The sequence below is a fragment of the Salminus brasiliensis genome, chromosome 16 (assembly GCF_030463535.1).
Source record: "Salminus brasiliensis chromosome 16, fSalBra1.hap2, whole genome shotgun sequence".
Taxonomy (NCBI): domain Eukaryota; kingdom Metazoa; phylum Chordata; class Actinopteri; order Characiformes; family Bryconidae; genus Salminus; species Salminus brasiliensis.
Window position 1 is genome coordinate 31,874,677 of NC_132893.1, and position 19,986 is coordinate 31,894,662.

Here is a 19,986-nt window from a genome sequence, read left to right on the forward strand (position 1 = left end):
GCGAGGAAACGATTTATTACACTGAGGGAACGGTTTATTAAAGCGAGGAAACGATTTATTAAAGCGAGGAAACGATTTATTACACTGAGGGAACGGTTTATTAAAGCAAGGAAACGATTTATTACACTGAGGGAACAGTTTATTAAAGCGAGGGAACGATTTATTAAACCGAGGGAACGGTTTATTAAACTGAGGGAACGGTTTATTAAAGCGAGGGAACGATTTATTAAACCGAGGGAACGATTTATTAAACCAAGGGAACAATTTATTAAACCAAGGATACTATTTATTAAACTGAGGAAACTATTTATTAAACCGAGGATACTATTTATTAAAGCGAGGGAACGATTTATTAAACTGAGGGAACTATTTATTAAACCAAGGAAATGATTTATTAAACCAAGGATACTATTTATTAAGTTAAGAACTGATTCTTAAACTGAATAACCAAGTCATTAAACGGAGGGAATGATTTATTACGACATCCGGAGCTCAAAGGTCCCTTTTCATACAGACTGCTGTGTATTCAGTTTGAAAGACAAGCCTCCCACCCCCAGAAAAGCAGGGAGGACCTTGGGCCTCAGCTCAGACTGGTAGCCAGATCATAACACAGTAGTTGTGGGACTTTAAAAGTAGGTCCTAACAAACCATTTACCAAATCCATGATCAAATATGTCAGCAAAGTAGTTTAGTTAAACGTCTCTTGTACGTTTGGACCTATTTTGGCCACTAGAGGTCGCCACGAGCTTAATCTACACCGTCCTTTAGGTCCTGATCTGGTTCCTCGCACAAGCCCAGCTCAGCCTCTCAGCCCCCGCTGCTGCTGCTGGCAGTGATCCGCGACCACGTGATCCCCTCAGAGCTCCTCGACCGACGAGAGTGTCCACTACGAGCTCTCCGCGTTTCACACCTGCCCCGTAACCTCGTTTAAAAAGCCCCACTAACGCATCTTTTCTCATTCCAGTTCAGCCTTTACTCGTGTAACCTCGTAACCTCCACACTTTGGGTCCAGTTAAGCGCGAATACGGCTCGAACCGCGCTCTGTGGTGCAGCAGCCACGCGCGTGACGTCACGGGCAGGTCTCGTGTGTTTGGAAATAGCTGTGGCCGGGCTAGCAGGGTTAGCCCGCTGTGAGCAGCGCTCGGTGGCTTTTTACTCGCCAGGAATGAAACAGAGGAAGGAAAACTGAACGTGGGAAATGTGTGTGCAGCGGGACTGAGCGACTGCGACGTTTACGCGGCACGAAGCGGGGTGTTTAGCGGAGTGTGAGCCCGAGGAGGAGAGCCGTGGCTAGCGCCGCTAGCCGCTGATTGTTGTTAGGCGGAGAGGCGGGGAATCCGGAGACACGGCTTTCTGGATGCATTCGCTTTACGCCAGCAACTCATTTGACAACCTGCTTCGCCCAGGATCTCACTTTTCTGAAGACAACAACAAGCTCCCGAGGCGTTACATGGATTATCTGGTACAGTACCGAGCTGGCTGCGCGTATCTCTGGTTAAGGGGAGGTTAGCTGGTTAGCTGGTTAGCAGGCTAGCACTAACGGGCTGAGCGACCGAGCCGCGGCTGGCCGGGCAGGTCGCTCTGTCTGTCCGCTTATTTCTGCAGGAATCTCCCAGCTAGCGGCTAAAAACGCTGCTTATTAACAACAGCTGCTGTCTGACTACATTCAACCCGGAGGGGCTTCGTGCTGGGTGTCTTTAGGGTCGTGTAAAGACTCACTTCTTCTTTGTTTTGGTTCTCTCACTACAGAAGCCCCAAAGTACCAGTGTAATACTTACAGACCTAAAACCCCAAAACCTTCCCTGAGTTTAATAAATAGCTCCCCTACAGCTGATATTACACTGAGTTTAATAAACCCGTAACCTAACAAGAGGTTTAACCATTTATTAAACTGAGGGAACCATTTATTAAATTTTGGGAACATGGGGAACCATTTCTTAAACTGGGGGAACCATTTCTTAAACTGGGGGAACCATTTCTTAAACTGGGGGAACCATTTCTTAAACTGGGGGAACCATTTCTTAAATTTTGGGAACATGGGGAACCATTTCTTAAACTGGGGGAACCATTTCTTAAACTGGGGGAACCATTTCTTAAACTGAGGGAACCATTTCTTAAACTGGGGGAACCATTTCTTAAACTGAGGGAACCATTTCTTAAACTGGGGGAACCATTTCTTAAACTGAGGGAACCATTTCTTAAATTTTGGGAACATGGGGAACCATTTCTTAAACTGGGGGAACCATTTCTTAAACTGGGGGAACCATTTCTTAAACTGAGGGAACCATTTCTTAAACTGGGGGAACCATTTCTTAAACTGAGGGAACCATTTCTTAAACTGGGGGAACCATTTCTTAAACTGAGGGAACCATTTCTTAAACTGGGGGAACCATTTCTTAAACTGAGGGAACCATTTCTTAAACTGAGGGAACCATTTCTTAAATTTTGGGAACATGGGGAACCATTTCTTAAACTGGGGGAACCATTTCTTAAACTGAGGGAACATGGGGAACCATTTCTTAAACTGGGGGAACCATTTCTTAAACTGGGGGAACCATTTCTTAAACTGAGGGAACATGGGGAACCATTTCTTAAACTGGGGGAACCATTTCTTAAACTGGGGGAACCATTTCTTAAACTGAGGGAACATGGGGAACCATTTCTTAAATTTTGGGAACCATTTCTTAAATTTTGGGAACCATTTATTAAACTTTGGGAACGATTCATTAAGTTAAGAACTGATTCCTAAAATGAAGAACCAAGTCATTAAATCGAGGGAATGGTTTATGTCTCTAAATATTACTTTTCCTACCTTGCTGCTGTAGGGGCTCCTCATCACACCAAGAGAGAGATCTGTGATCTTCTGTTAAAGTCGGCCTCAAGACTCGTCTAGTAGCTAATAATAACTTTTTATTTATTTATTTATTTATTTATTTATTTTTTAAAGTAAGTTACTATTAATAGCTTATTATTTTATAGCTCCTAATTACCACTGGCCTCTTGCTCGGAAGGTCTGACGCTGTTTTAATGACACTTCTGGTTTTATCCTGCACACAAACGTCGTTAGATAAGACAGATAAGTCTTTATCACTTTATACAGCAGGTCTGTCAGTCAAGGCCCTTTAGCAGTGCACAGTAATGTGATTGTCACTGGTCCTTCAGGGCCACCTGAACACAGTTTGGTCGTCTAACCTCAGCACTGTTTTCCCTTTCCTTTAAACTGAAGAGGGCTGTCCTTCTCACTCTGTGTTCCACCACTGGTAGACCTGACGCTACGAGAAATGTGCTTACGCAGCAGCTAATGTTCGGCAGGGTGATATGGGGTAAGACATGGTTCAGAGATCACTGCGAGATGATAGAGCAGCTGAGTACTTTTCCTAATGATAAAGATGGGTTTTACACAATGATGCATTGGGGAAGCTGGGCTGTGAGATGTACGGCCTATTTGATGAGCACTGATATGACCGGCTTTTGCATTTTGCAGAGCTTCACTGTTGCAGTACTGAAGACTGAATTAGTTCTTGTTCTTTAAACTTAGGAGTGTGTTTTTGGGTTTTGGTGCTTTTAGGAAAACTAGCCCACCTCAAGCTGGTGTGTTTCTGCACTGCTTTATTGCTGAAATACTGAGTGAAATAGGTACTAGATACTAGGATCGGATATATCGGTCGCGATACAACAAAATCAGCTGGATCGGGTATTGAATAATGAGTCCGATCCATTCACAGAACCCGATTTTCGCATTGCTGGTATTCCAGGCTTCATAACCCAGGACCAGAGTAACCTACAGACATCATACATGCATCATAGCAAACCGCAAGACTCCCCCTATCTATGCCCTCGACCCGGCATCCTCTCTCCGTGAGTAATCCAGCTCGTCTTCCATATAAGGAGGACTGAAAAGGGAGGGGCTGCTCGCTCCTCTTTAGTCTCACAGACTTGGGTTCATCTTATGTCTGTAGTTTGTTTGAAGTTAGTAAAGTAATGATTACGTCAATCCTGATGCCTCAAGTCTCTCTCACATGGTGAGGTAAATGGATTATTAGTCTAAGAATGGTGTCTGATCAGTATCAGACGGGATCGGTATCAGTATCGGTATCATGTATCGGAACAGAAAAAGATGAATCAGTGCATCCCTGGTTATATTACTGCTAGAAATGCCTTCAGACGTCCTGTTCTATGTTGCGATGAGAAATACAGCCTATACCTTTGCAGCTCAAAACCTTTACATTCAGATATGGAGCCTACGCTTATATAGCTTAAACCTTTTATACTATGCTCTAAAATATAGGCTTTTGTAATGTAGTCTAAAGCCTAAGACTAAGTATATATTCTCAATGTACTGGAGTATATTGGGTAAAGGAAGCTACAGCTGGGCAAGATGGTGCAATTTTATCGTATCCTGATACACAATAGTCAGTCAAGTCAAGTCAGATTTATTTGTATAGCGCTTTTACAACTGTTGTCAAAAAGCAGCTTTACATAATTAGTAATTAGTAAAAGACAGAGACAAAAAGAAATAACGTAAGACATGAAGGATCAAAGATCCAAAGACCCCCAGTGAGCAGCCAACAGCGACAGTGGCAAGGAGAAACTCCCTCAGAGCTGGAGGAAGAAACATTGGGAGGAACCAAGACTCACAAGGGGGGACCTGACCCGTCCTCCTCTGGTCAGAACTAGTTATTAATTATTGATAAAAATTACCAAACCATATACAGCAGATAGTTAATAGTGGTATGTGCTTCTTAAGGAACACCGATCAACTGCAAGTTTCATTACAAACCGTTTAATTGGTCTGGTTTCATTGGATGAGGTGCCAAAATCCCTGTGCCAAGTATGGGTCAGTATTAGAATAGTAGTTTTTAAGAATCTGTCATTTTGTCTGTAGTCCTGTGCATCGTGATAAATATCATATATGGTGAACATGTCTTTAAATGTTGTGATTATAAACATAACATTAGAAATGTGCCGTAATATCAGTGTTCGAGTAACCCCTTAAACCTTATTCGTAGGCGTAGGACACTTCAGTTTCTCACTCTCTTAATCATCACAGTCCCGACACTCTCTTAACTACACTACTGCCACGTTTAGCATCACAGTCCCGAAGATCGAACCCTGTGGGACTCCCCAAAATGTGCTAAACGAAGACCAAATAATGAATAATTGTTTCCGCATTCTGCATAGGCTAATAAACTAGTTCAGTGTTGCAAATAGTAAGAAGTTGTTGTGTGTTAAATGTGCAAAAGTGTGTTCGCCCTCTAAAATACAGCACATAACATGTATTTAGACTTTTATATAAAAACCTAGAACCTTTTGTACCTGCTAATCTAAAATCACGATGGTTTTCTCTTTGTTTATATAGAAATCGCTCATTTACAGAAACTCACTCAGCACCTACGGTGTGTGTGGGGTGTGCTAGACTATTTTCTTTGGTGTGTAGGAGCCACTACCCTCAGAATAGAGCCATTTCCTCAAGAAACACAGCTGGAAGAAGACCTGGAAGTGCTGGCCTTTAACCGGAAGGAGCTGATTTAGGAGCATGTCTGCAAAAGTATCCATGTCTCCACAGATTCCCCTGTGGGTGAGGGAGGCCAAGTGCCCGTGACAATTTCCTTATTGGTTGATCGGCGTTTTCTGTGGTTGGAGCATTTTTTTAATTCGTTTTTATTTATTTTAGATTTTTACCCATTTTTCTTACCAATTTAGATCGCCACCACCCAACCTGTACGTATTCTCTCCCTCCCCCAATCACACGCCACACCCCCGACACTAGTGAGGGCGAGACCAACCCACGCCCCCTCCGAAACGTGCTCCTGTTTTTCCAGCTGCTGCCGATGCGACATCACAAGGCAACTAACGCACCTGGAGGGAAGCGTCATACACCCGGCTCTGACGTACCGGCTAGTGTAATGTGGGGGATAGCGCAGTATATCTACTCACCCTAGAGAGAGCAAGGCCAATTGTGCCGGCTGCCGATCGCTAGTAACGTGATCGGGATACGAACCAGCGAGCCTCTGATCACAGTGACAGCGCCTTAGTCCGCTGGACCACCCGGGGTCCAGAGTCCTATGTGCATGTTTCCATACAGTACAGTATGTGATTGAGAGGATGGCACTGATTCTTTCCTTGCATCTGAATCCTGTTACACAGCTGGGGGAATGTGAAGTTAGAGGCCTTGCCCATGCTCTTTCATCAGTGTGGTGTGTTTACCAGGTTGGTGAATTAAACCCTAGTCTGCAACAGGAAATGCTGTGGTGTTGGCAGTTATGCCACACTAACCACCTGGGACTAAGGTGGTTGGCCAACATGCCCACAGTACAATAGGGCATGTTACACTGCAGATTCTGGGCGCTGTGTTTGTCTGTTATTTACAGTCAATTTTTGCTTTTGTGTGTTTTGTGTATGTTTCCGGTAAGTCGGACAGTGAGGGCTCCAACAGGACTGTGTTCAGTTCAATTGCGCCTCAGACCTAAAGTTAAAGCAGCTGTATGGAGAATTTGTATTTATTGCACCTGGGCCCACAGTCAGGGAGTTTACTTTGCACTTTGGGCCTCCACTATAGGACATGCTGCACACATGCATTTCTGGACAAGCTGGGAGACACAGAACTGGCATGGGAGGCATGTGAACTGATTCGGTATGGTTATGTTTAAGGATTTCGTTAAATAATACTGCTTCAATTTCAGGCGTGCTGAGCCTAAAGTAGCAACAGTAGCTATGGAGCGAAGCTCTATTCTCCCTATTGCAGTCTGTGGAGGATCTAAATCATTTTAAAGCTGTTATTTAAAGGTAAAACTGTTACATGGTAGGTAGTAGAAGATCATTGTAAAATGATCAGATCTTGTAGGTGCATTCAGCCTGTGGCCTGCTGAGGCTGGAACAGCAGAAGGACTCTCATTGGAGCCTAACATTCGGCTTGTTGAGGAAGGAAAGCTCGCTGGTTTGTCTGAGGGTTAAAATAACTTATCAGTAAAAAAAAAAATCTTTAAGCTTTTCCTTTTACATTTACGTCGATGCTCTTATCCAGAGCGACCTGCATCTAAATCATCTGCAGGAGAATGCAGTGTTGGGAGTCTTGAACAAGGACTTTATTGGTGTAGAGGAGATGCAAACCATAGTTTGACCCAGAAATGTGGTGAAGGTACCCGCCATGCTACCCTAAGCCACCATAAAACACAATGCAGTAAAATTTTATGATATTACACTGCAGTATCTGAGCCCTATATTTGCTACAGTTTTGCTATTAACAGTGTCGCTTATGGAAAAACAGAGTTTTGTGTATATTTCCGGTGAGTTGGACGGTGAGGGCTGCGACAGGATTGTGTTCGGTTCACTTGAGTATCAGTGACCTCACCCTCAAACAAGTACCTCAAAAGCAGTAGAAGACTTGGAAGAACAAGTGCTTGTGCTTGCCCCTGTAGGTGCATTCAGCCTGTGACCTGCTGAGGCTGGAATAGCAGAAGGACACTCGCTGGGGCTTAACATTTACATACTGGTTTAGCCTGATGTAGTCTAGTCTTGCAGGCCACACATTTGTCCGAGAGCGTGGAGCTTTCCTCTTTCATTTAATGAGGCCTAGAACCTCTTACTTTGACAGGAATGGGCCATTTGACTACCATCCAATATTACGAGTCATGTCCCTCTCTTGCACTACTTCTTCATGTTCTGGCTTGTCCCGGTCTCCCTCTGCCTTGCCGTTTCTGAGATGCTCTGACCCAGTCATGTAGTCATAACGGTTTTCGGTCCTTCTCAAAGTCCCTCAGGTCTTCATGTCTGCCGGTTCCTCCCACCTTCAACACATTCTGTTGCTTTAACGGGTTTATTGAATAAGGCTGTAGAAGCGCTATTGTTTGGTAAAGAGGCTTTTACATCTATTTAATTTAATTTCTCAAATTTCTACAGGCATTCTTTGTAGCACCTTTTTATTTTGACGTGTGTAGGACCTTTTTCAGCATCATGGTTCAGTGGGTGGTGTTATAAAAAAGGTGCAAGCATAGTTCTGGGTAAAAAAGTGCTGTCTAGTGCTTTACTATAGGGGAGTGGGCATGGTTCCTCTATAACATTGATGAAAGAACCCTTTGTAGCGCCCTAACGTTCGAATGTTGATTACGAGAACGATTGCGTACCCATCATGCAGCACCTACTCTATATATACATATATTACAATTATAGCCGGTGTTCTAGGCTTCATAACCCAGGATCAGAGTAACCTACAGACATCATTTACATTTACGGCATTTAGCAGACGCTCTTATCCAGAGCGACTTACAAGGTAACTTGTATTACAGAGGTGGGCCAATGTAGTGTTAGGAGTCTTGCCCAGGGACTCTTATTGGTGTAGCACAGGATAGTCACCCAGACTGGGAATCGAACCCTGGTCTCCCACATGGTGTAATAGCTCACTAGCTGCTAGTGGTTTTATCTGTTGTGCCCCACCAACCACATCATACACTGATCCTAGCAAACAGCAAGACCTACCCAATCTAGCATGACTGGAATCGGCCTGGCATAATCCCTTAGCGAGTAATCCAGTTCCATATAAGGAGAACAGAGAAGGGAGGAGCTGCTCGCTCCTCTTTAGTCTCACAGACTTTCAGAATAAAAGTCCTGAGCCCAGATGACCCTGTGCCGAGGGCCAGCACACTTATTCATTTTAGTGACAAACTGGGAAATTGGGTTAATTTTTATTGGTGGTAATTTGTCATAGTTTGTTTTCTCAAACAAAGACAATGGTATCGAATCGGTATCAGATATAAGTTCATGTGTCACTATTTATATCGGAACAGAAAAACATGGATCGGTGCATCCCTAATTCTGGTGGTACTGCCAATTAGCCCATCCATTCATTATTTTCCCCCCAGCACTAGCAATGCTTCCTTTTCGAACTGCCACCAGTACGGCATAGCCAACACGCTCTGAGGACGGTGCCAGGTCCCCATGAGGGAGTGAGCGCCGTCTGCCCACCCGGAGAGAACCCTGATAATTGTGCTCTCTCAGGCTCTCTCACGGCTGCTGATGGCAAAAATACAACCCCCGACCGTAGGGGTAGCCCATTAGTGGCTGAGCCACTCTGAGCCCTACCTAGACCAGTTTAACATGTTGTAGATATCTGATGCTGTGTTTACCCTGTGGCCGCTGCACCTGAGACTAAAAGTAGATGGTCAAGCCTAAAGTGGTCATGCCACTGTAGATGTAGATGAAACTGTTTAAGGGACAGAAAAGACGCTTCTGGAAAACCTGCACAGTAGAATAGTGCACCGAACACCCCCAGATACCTGGATTTGTCCATGATTGGGTTTAGTTTGTAAAGATGTCTGGTTTTGTGTTTTTTCTCTGGGTTTGATCAGTGTTTCCATCCACCGTGAGATTATGGGATGTGAGGGATTTTCCATAAAACCTCACCAATATGCTTGTAGGTCTAATGTTTGTGTGCTCCACAGGTGGCTGGAAAAAGAGAGCTCATGGCTTTCAGTGTTCTCCCAGTGTGAATTTCCTTCCCCATCAAGCAGGTGGAGCCTGGGTGGCTGGCACGGAGACCACCGTTTTGTACTCAGTCAGTTTTGGAGGTGCTTTAATCGATGCCATAAAGAACGTTTTTGTAAAAGATACGAGTGTAAAGAAGCTTCAACTTAATAAAGAACGTTTATTTTACTTCTTTAAACCTTTTAGAGGTTCTTCTCTCTCTTTATGGAACCAAAAGTGGTTCTTTTCTGGCATCACTGAAAGAAAGCTTTTAATACCTTGTTTTTATAACAGTGTAGGGACTCTGGCTGCTGCATAGGCCCATGGCGTTTTGAAGAGGGCGCAGGCGTAGTTCTTGTACTTGGTAAGTGGTACCAAGGGAAGACTTTAATGAGAGCTATAACTAGGAAATATGGCGACATAATTGTATATTGTATCTAGTGCATTTCTTAAGAGGTGGGGGGACCATTAAGTTAACAATAATTATAACCAGGATTTCTGGGAAATGTAGGAACTTGTAGGTATCTGGAGCTATTCCATAGGAAGAAGCCACACTTTTGTATGACCCTGACTATTAGAAAGAGAAGCAAATAAGTGATCACATTCAGAAACTCTAGATCTACCATATAGAAAATCCAGAGTTGAAGTGCATTAGGGTTGATATTAGCTGGCCAACCAAGTCGGCTAACCGAGAAATCCTTCATGAGACAGGCCCCAGAGAGAGTGTGTGTGTGTGTGTGTGTGTGTGTGTGTGTGTGTGTGTGTGTGTGTGTGTGTGTGTGTGTGTGTGTGTGTGTGTGTGTGTTATTGTGCTTTTGTGCTTTTGTTGTGTATCCATGCCGGTCATTCCCCTCTGCGCCGCAAATCTTTTCATTATTAAAGCCACAATCGGGGAATTGCTGCAGCTGGCAGGCCAGAGGCCTTTAAACAATAGCAAAACCCGCCACCATCCCCACCACAAGGGCAGAAATGTCAGTTTACCAAACTGTCTGTTAGTAAACACAGAGCCTGTTGGGGAGTGGCGCTGGTGCTCAGTTGTGTTGTGTTTCTGTTTGATGATGGCCTCGTTTTGTCCAGTCTGGACTATTATTGGCCTTATTACCCAACTGTTCTAAGGGATATTTCCTCTTAAAAACCCAATTGCGCCGATTTCACAAAGATTCTGACGCTCACCAGTGTTTTCTCATCTGGGGTTTGTTCAGTTTACGAGAACAGTGGGATCCAGCGTTATAAGAGCAGAGCTGTGAACACTTCTGCAGTTTAAAAACACTGGGAATCCGACCTAGACTTAGACTCAAGACGAATTTAAGAAAACTCTCAAGAAGATATTGGTGATAGAGGCCCATTGAGTCCTAGAATCCTGTTGTTTACATTACATTTACATTTAAGGCATTTAGCAGTCGCTCTTATCCAGAGCGACTTACGAAAGTGCTTTGCTTTTTGGCCAAGAAAAACCTCAGCTAGTTTACATTGGTTAAAAATTCAAGACACTAAGTGCTAAACACAAGTCAATAAGGTGACCACTCTGCCATTCGCCCAAGAAACCGTGGGGTATCTCTTGTTGTGGCCTATGTTGCTCTCATTGTTGAAAGTATAAGATCCTTGAAGAACGTTTGGAGGTTCTTGAGTTTGAAACTGTGGAGGAAGCTCGTAAGGTGCTTTGTGGACCGTTGAGGAACGTTTTTCTTCAAAGAACCTTGTCTTGAAGGTTCCTCAAAGCACCTTGAGAGGATCTGAAATCTCTAGAAAAACGTTCCTCAACGGTCCTCAAAACACCTTACGAGATTCCTCCACAGTTTCAAACTCAAGAACCTCCAAATGTTCCTCAAGGATCTTATACTTTTAACAGTTTAGCCTGGTCTTGCCTTAACCTTCTCCAGTCCAAGCCTGTTTCTGCTTGGTTTTTAAACCTAGGTTTAACCATAGATCTGAACATTCTTTCACAATGGTTTTGGCTCGTCGGTTCCATATTTGTTTTTATATGAAGAAGTGAAATGCTCTTCAGAGACTTGCTGTACCGCTATTACGTCAACGGTCAGCAGGCGAAGCAGCAGATTCTTAGTGCTGTGCTGCCAAACACCACTGCGTGCCCTATTCTCAGTTAACACACAGCAGAAATATTACGTAATGCGTGATTGTGGGGAAACACTGGAGGAGGAAAGACGGCAGTGTGAATTTAATCGTTTATTAGTCTGTGTTGATTATGTTCGTTGGGACGCACCAATTTATGGGACTTGTGGGTCGATGCCAAGGAATAGATCAGGTATACACCAGTGAGCCACAATATGCTTGATGTGGTGGTGGTGTTGGGTTAAGGTTAGGGTCAGGTTAGAGTCCTCGGGCCAGACAGCCTGGTGTCAATGTGCAGTTCTGACGTTCGGATGTGCAGTGGTCGACATGGAGACATCATCATGTAGCCATAACGATTTTTGGTCCTTCTCAAAGTCGCTCAGGTCTTCACCTCTGTCGGTTATTGAATAAGACTGTAGAAGAGTCATTATTTGGTAAAGAGGCTTTTACATTTACGTAATTTTATTTCTCAAATTTCTCAAGGAATCCTTTGTAGCACCTTTTTATTTTGAAGTGTGTCAGATCTTTTTCAGCAGCATGGTTCAGTGGGTGGTGTTTTTAAAAACTTCCACTGCTGCTGTGGAGCAGTGGAAGAACTGTGGAACTTCTCTGGAATGATGGCCGGTGCTCTATCCAGTACTTTTGGGATAAGGTGGGGAGTTGGGGATGATGATGAGGAGGTGGGGTGGTCATCAGCCAATATTCTGACCAAATCCTCACAGCAATGCTCCTCCAAAATCTAGTAGAAAGCCGCCTTGTTCCCTGGACTGTAGAGACAGTTACTCCAACAAATGCAGGATCAGCTCTTTACTCTTTTTAGATGCGTCAGTGACCGTGAAGATTGAAGTTGGTAAGATCTAAGCATTGGGTTTTCATAGACCAGTTTTGTGAGCCTCGTTGCGCAGTCTGTTTATTGAGATGACGCGTATTCATTTTATGGAGATGAGCTTAGGGTCATTCCAAGTTGGATTTCCTTTAATGGTAGCTGAAACTGATTATCCATTTTTCATGTCTGTGGTGTGGAAAGACCACACTCATACTTTTGAGCTTGCTGTCTGTCTCCAGCTGAACTGAATCGCAAGCAAACAAAAGAAAATCACACTGACCTCTGTCAGCAGATCTTAGCCAGTGAACATTCACTTCGGTAAGGGTCTGTATCCTATATTTTCCATTTATTTAAAATATAATGAATAGGATGAACCCAGCTGTTTCTGTCACTGTGTCTAAGACAAATACAAGATGAGTGAGCTCTGTTCTGAACTCTGTGCTCTGTTCAAGGTCCAGTTCGGGCACAGTGGTCAGCATGGGTGGGGGATCTGTACGCAGCAGGAGTGTGATGTACTGTATATTTTTTGCATGTTTTGCATAACGCTCCTGTAACCATCATTTAAACACATCTTAAACTTTGCCCATTTTGCACATTAGCCCTTCTCTCAGTTCGGGGACAGACAGGATGGCCTTGTTGCCGGTGTGCCTCAATGACCCTGTTGACCATTTTCTGACCTCTTAGATGAGGCGATTTCTTCTTAGGCACTTAGAAGATAATACAAAACAATATAAGATGTTACCTTTTTTTTCCCTTATACCAAAATGTTTAGAACCATCCCAGCTTTCTCGATAATAAGACACCATGTGACCCGGAGCTCCTGTGTGAAGAGAAAATTTAAGATTTCACTAGAAATATGAAGAATTTCTCAGAAAACATACCTTTACTCATGTGGACAAATTGTTTTGGTACTAGAGGGTTAGCCATTATTCCTATTGCAGAACCATTGTGAATTATTCAGTAACCATTTGGTTTAGCGTATCTTGTGGAGTCTGTTTTTGGGCCCATAAAATTGATGTTAATTATGACAGTAATGAAGTTATAAGATTAAGTGAGAGTGGGCATACAGGGTCTAAGGGGTTAAACAGGCTGTTTCTGGAACTGTGTCTTAAGAATAGTATTAGATAAATAAGCTCTGTCCTGATTGGCTGTCCTGTAGTATACCTCATTTAGAAAGCTCTAAGAAAGGAAACACTTCTGGGAACTGCAGTATGTGCAAAATTGGGGCCGGGACTGAATTGTGGTAGGCTGAATAGGTGGAGATATGTAAGTAAGTTGGTTTAATAACAGCATTACAGCATACAGTCAATGTTTATCTGCATGGACTTTTTCATTCTCACTCACATTTTTATCCTGTATGGCTTGACGTCACATTTGCCATTTTTTTTCTTAATTCAGTTTAGTTTTATTGTTGTTTTTATTCCTGGTTTGCTTTTTATTGTGCCATCCGGTGTCGACCTGAGGAGGACGGGTTCCCCTTTTGAGTCTTGATTCTTTTCAAGGTTTCTTCCTCTTGACCCGAAGGAGTTTTTCCCTTTCCATTTTTTTATACCAAAATGTTTAGAATCTCAGACCTAGAGCTCCTGTGTGAAGAGATTATCTGACCTTAAACCTAAAAAAAAAAAAAAAAAGAAGATTTCACTACAAATATGAAGAATTTCTCAGAAAACATACCTTTATTTATGTAGACAAATTGTTTTGGTACTAGAGATCCCTAGGTTTCTTATTGAGCCATTATTCCTATAGCAGAAACCATTGTGAATTATTCAGTAACCATTTGGTTTAGCGTATCTTGTGGAGTCCCACAGGGCTCTGTTTTTAGGCCTATATAATTGATGTTAATTATGACAGTAATGAAGTTATGAGAGTGACTGAGGTGTTTCTGGTACTGTGTCTTAAGAATGGAGGGAGTTTGTCATTGCTCAAATGAAGCTCGGACTGGATCTCTGTAAAGCTGCTTTATGACAACATTTGCTATAAAAAAGTCTAAATAAAGAAAATTGAATTAAATTTATTCAATGTATGGAGAGGAGAGTGTACTGTAGCTTTAAAAATGTAAGTAAATTCAGCCGTCCATGATAGTGGCCCTTTTATAAGAAGAACACCGAACAGTCCAATTAAAATTAGCCACAGTATGTCACTGATTGCATCTATATTCATACAGGTCAGTAAGAGCATTAATGCAAACCGAAATATTTTCAACACGTTACCCCCTATCCTGCTGTTCTGTTTAGGGCTGGGCGATATGGTAAAAATACTGTATCAGGATATTTAAAGACTTATGATATTTATCATAATGCATATAATCACAGACTAAAAACATCAGTAGTGACCGATTCTTATAAACTACTATTCAGATCCTCTCCTGTACTAAATACAGTGATTAATACTCAACATCTGCTGCTCTTCATCTAATGAACCCAGTCTAATTACACTGTTAGTAATGAAACCTGCAGCTGATCAGTGTTTATTAAGCACTAACAGAATATCACCATAACAAAGTTCTTCATGATACGATAAAATATCATCATGCTGCCCAGCTCTAGTTCTGTTCTTGACTACGCAGCTCGATTGTTCATCACCTCTGCTCCAGGCCTCGCACCCGGCTGTGTGGATTCCAGGCATGTTCTCTCATGTTACAGCCAGCAAGAAGAGTTGTGTTGATCAGGGCTCATGCTGATGGTGGTGGTCAGAAGGAGGAAGTCACCTCCCCTCTCAGGTATTTCTGTAAAACACACACCGAGAGTAAGAGAAAGTAAGAGTGAGATGAGCAGATATCTATCCCTGTTCTCAGGGAGGTATTACTCAGCGATACTCAGCGAAGTCAGGCTGGGTAACTTCTGCTGTAGCGTGAGATTATTTATCGTGGACGGTTGTTTCTTCTACTACTATTATTACTGTCATTCCAACACCAGCCGTCAGACTTCACTCGCTCAAGATGTACTTATTAAAAGGACAGAAAACCGGTGCGTCGTAGCCTTTTTCAAGAAGAACACGCCTACACTGCTCTCTTTAGAGCATGGAATGTATTACTTGCTATTTTGCCAGATTTACACTTACTTCCTTACTTGCTTCTGCTCTTACTGATGTTTTAAAAGGGCCACATCTTGAAAAGGTGATGCTTTCATAGCATGCCATTTACATCCAGCGCATGCATGGAAGCTACAGTGCAAAAACAGCCTGTTTGGAGTTCGGTACCTTTTGCGGTTTCACAAAAACCAGCACCTTTTCTGCTCAGTCTGCAGGAACTGTGTCTATGGGTGTTTTCACAGTATCCCTTTTTTTTATGGGCCCAAAAGTGCTTGCTCTAAAGGTTCGGTAAGTGTAAAAGCTGTTTAAGAGAACCAATCTCTGGGCCTCTTGAGTTTGGGATTTGCTTCTACTGGACTCTGGACTACTGGTTCGGTCTGCTGCAGGTGTGGCCAGAGCGCTGATTATTTACATGCAGTATTAACCAGTCGCTTTAATTTTTCAGGGGAGGGAGAGGGTGTCGTGTGGCTGATTGTGAATTTTGACACAGACTGCGATGTCGAACCCTGCAAAAGCCTTAAAATAGAAGCTGTAGGGCAGGTTCCTTCAGTTCCTTCACCATCTGCCCATTGGGATCTGTGATAAGTGTGTTTGTCTGTGGTAATTGACCGTGTGCTACAGATTAAGCTGATGGCAATTAAGCTGAAAACCCTGGGGAATTCCCTTGCATTACGTGGCTAGCTGAACAGTTCCCCTTTGGGAAACATCTACTAGGGGTTCCTAGTTTTGGGGTACCCCTGCTCTGCATATTGTGGTGTTTCGTTGGCTCTCACTCGCCTAATTCAAGAAATCAACTCCATTAAAGGCTCTTACTGAGGTGAAGTGGGTGTATTTGAACAGGAAGGGCACTATAGTGTGCAGAGCAGGGGAGCCTGAAGGTTGTAAAAGCGCTTTGACAAGAGGTGACCCAAAAAGTACCCACCCCCAATATCTCCCACTGACAAGATCAACACTCCGACTCCCAAAAAAGTTTTGTGCTCCAATTATTTATTTATTTATTTATTTATTTATTTATTTATTTAAGTAAAGGAGCCAAAATGTAATTTTTTAATTAATGCTGTAGAATGACCGTTCAGTGGACGGTTCACTGAAAACTAAAGAACGTCCTGTTCTAGTTTTCCCTAGAACTGTAAGTCCTAGCCAAGAACCATAATTGTAAGGAATGTATTTCGAGTCGTGTAGGAGTGTGAGCGAGCATGTGGCGAGGGCCCGTAAGTTCTGCTCGAGTGGTCTGTAGTGGCTGGTTGGAGGCTTGTGTAATGTGGGTCATTAGTGCCCTGTGTGATCTGCTCTCGCACTAATGGTGTGTTAAAGAGCCAAGTTATCAGCCTGATCTTTTAACTGAGGCTGTCGGTGACTCTAGTTCTGCAGCCGGGCCTCTGCTAAAACAGAGTTTAGTGTTTTCGCCAATTTAACACCCCCAAATTTAGTTTGAACGAGAAGTAGAAGCTATTTGACAATAACTGTCATGGGTAACTTGAATCTTAATTGGTGGCCAACTGGTGGTGGTTCTTAGTCTTTCGTTTATTCACACATTTGAGCGTTTTTTTGCGCTCCTTCAATCAGATCTTCAATCAGAGGGTTTTCAGGAATACGTTCAGGTGAGATATCCCAGGTTATGCCTAGCCAATCACACTATTTTTACAATTCCAAAATCTGAGTATCGGTCTGATGCTGGCACTTTGTCTGGACGAATGACTGGACTGCTGGCTGGACGAATGACTGGACGAATGACTGGACTGCTGGCTGGACGAATGAATGAACTGCTGGCTGGACGAATGAATGTACTGCTGGCTGAACTGCTGGCTGGATGAATAAATGGATTGATGGATGGATGGACTGTTGGCTAGATGGATGGAAGAATGGATTGACGGAGATACACTATCGATCCCTAAGGCAATATTAAGTGCTACAGCGGGACACTAAATATACGTACAACTCATATTTACACAAACACAATCCAAAGACATCAGCCTTCACACCATAGTATCAAAATACACCATCACAAATTAGGCCCGTCATAATTACGTTGTCATCTTAGACAATACTGGGACAAGACCTCAAACATTTTTGTGTTTACTTGGCGAGAAAAGCCCAAAACCCTGAATAACCTACTGTGTCGACTGTTTAAAAACAGTGGTTTTACATGTGTTAGAAACTTTAGGCCAAGCACCAAACTCCACAGTACCACAGGGCCTTGAGGTGTACGACACCCCTGTCCTAAACTGATCTTCTTCTAGTCGTGGCGTCTTTACTTTATATTCAGCGTACTTCAGTTCCTCTCAGCTCAGCCGTCTGGAGAGGAAAGTCTACAGGGGAAAAAAAACCCCAAAAAATCTATAACTCACTTCAGAGGAATCCATGTCTGCAGGGCGCTGCTCCCATTTCCAGCAATCTCTAGTGAGTCTTCTTTCTTAGAAGCTCTCATGATTGTGTGATAATGACACAATGGCATGGTGTAACTCTGCCCTTTGATTTGTGTTGATTATGTTCTTCAGAACAATCCAGTCTGTCTTGGAATTATGGATTTAACCACAGTCTGATTAGGACTGTTGATGTGATTTCAGCATTTTCCCCTCCTGATGAACTGTTTATTATGGTAAGCCTTTTTAGCCTAAAATCACACAACACAATAACTTGTGCAAGAAATCTTAAATTCAGGATCTCTGTGATGCAGATTTTACAAGAGGAAACTCAGATTATTATTTTCTACTAGTAATAATAGATTATTACACAGAATTAGATGTAGATGTAAGGATCTGTAAAGCCAGTCTTACTATTCACATTGGCAGGACGACATATCCTTAAGGTATATTTTGACTAGTCATATGTTAGTTGTTTTATATGGAATTTCCATCTCTTATCTCTAATTACATTTTTGCTGATTGATTTTCAAATTGCAAAAAATTCAAACAACATTTACATATGTCTATAGTTAATTAGATTTTTTTCTAGTAGAAATTGCAGTTGTAGTTGTAACACTAATTCTGGCCAGTAAAAACTGTTGCAGCGATACTGTATCGGTATCTGCGCCAATACTGGCTCTTGCACACCGTTTCGGCACTTGGTACTTTATGAAACTAAACATTTAAACAACCAGTAAAAGCCAGTCATAAATAGTTATTACCATTAAATAGACGTTTAATGGAACCTTTACATTAGTACTTATCAGCAAAAGTTGAGTTTCCGCAGCTTTAAAGAAAACACTAAAGTTTAGTAGCGTTTTACCAGAACCTGAACGTTCTGGTCACTTTCTGTTTGTAAACTGGTGTTTTTTCACTGATCTGAAATGTGAGTTTAAACACCAGTTAAAAGCTGTTTTGTGAAGTTTAGCCAGATTCTGCTTCCCTACCTGCTCGTGTTTCTGCATTGTGGTAATTGTTTTTATTTTTTTTATAGCTCTGAAACCTTTCAAACGTGCAGTTCCTCAAGTAAATGCTGCTCTTTCAAGCTTATTGTATTTTATTTGGGATAAAATATAAAAAGTGCAACCTATAAAAAGTGCAACACAATACATATCAGGATTTATAGACCTCTATCCAGTATTTAAGTCAGAGTTGGTAGCGTTATTGATACTTAGGATCAGCAGATACTTGAAAGTCTGATATTGGAAAGGGAAAAGTGGTATCAGTGCATCTCTAGTTTTAGCTAATATTATTTTGTTATTAGTAGTAATGCTGTTAGTAGTAGTTAAAACTCAAATTGTAGGGATCTAAAACTATCCTAAATGCAAAATACAACTAGTCAAAACTGCATTAGTGATATCTTGAACTAGAATTTGTACCAGTCATAGTTTCATAGTCGAGTAATTGTAAATACTTACCTGTAAATATGTAATTATTAAGTGAGAGGGAGTGAAACTGTTGTGATTTTAGGCTATTATTTGCCATTATTTTTTGCCACTATTATTTTAGGCCATAATTTGCCATAGTTTATACTGTAGTGAAGAATAGACCAAGCTTTATGTTCATAGCGCAAAGTGCCATTTTTTTATATTGGGCCAAATGTGAGCCCAGACTTACTGTTTTTTTTTTTTTAAATTAATTTTAATGTATTATACCTAATTCTGCCATTCCTGAATCACTGCAGCCGAAACACTTTTTTTCAGATCACTTTCTTCACCCTACTAATAGATGTTCCAGACCTCGTTCCTCTTTATGAGGCAGCATTTGTTCAGCTTTGAAAAGCCTGAGCAACACTGCCCTGAGGCTAGGTTTCTCCGCCTCGTTGTTTGGGTTGGTTTACGTTGTGAAAGCTGTAGTGCAGTGTGTTCAATGTCACATTGTGAGCCTGTCCGCCTGGATCACCAAGGTTTAAACACTGTCAGGTTGTCTCCAGCTTTCCAGTCTGAGGAGCTTCAATGCAGGAAAATTAAGAGAAAGTGGTGTCGGAGTTTACAGTGGCGGACGACCTGAATGAACCAATGGCGTGATAATACACAATACACTTATCCTTTAACTCCCTCTAAACAGGGTTACATTTGGTGCACAATTTCTCAGTTACTGCAGCTTGGTTTGACTGAAAGTGTAAGATCTGAAAGGTCTGAAATCATCTTCTTCATGCTTCATGTTGTGTAATCCCAGGAGGCCTTGTTAACCGAA

The 19,986-nt window shown here is 42.3% G+C and overlaps 1 protein-coding gene across 1 annotated transcript in view; it reads left to right on the forward strand.

The window, feature by feature from the left end:
* The first annotated feature begins 1,046 nt into the window (after positions 1-1,046).
* The window catches only part of arl15b (ADP-ribosylation factor-like 15b), a 69,571-nt gene continuing 50,631 nt past the window's right edge, over positions 1,047-19,986 (forward strand). Inside the window, exon 1 of the mRNA XM_072659147.1 lies at positions 1,047-1,462. Within this exon, the coding sequence (XP_072515248.1) occupies positions 1,358-1,462 (105 nt within the window). The 5' untranslated portion in view covers positions 1,047-1,357. The remainder of the gene's footprint in view (positions 1,463-19,986) is intronic.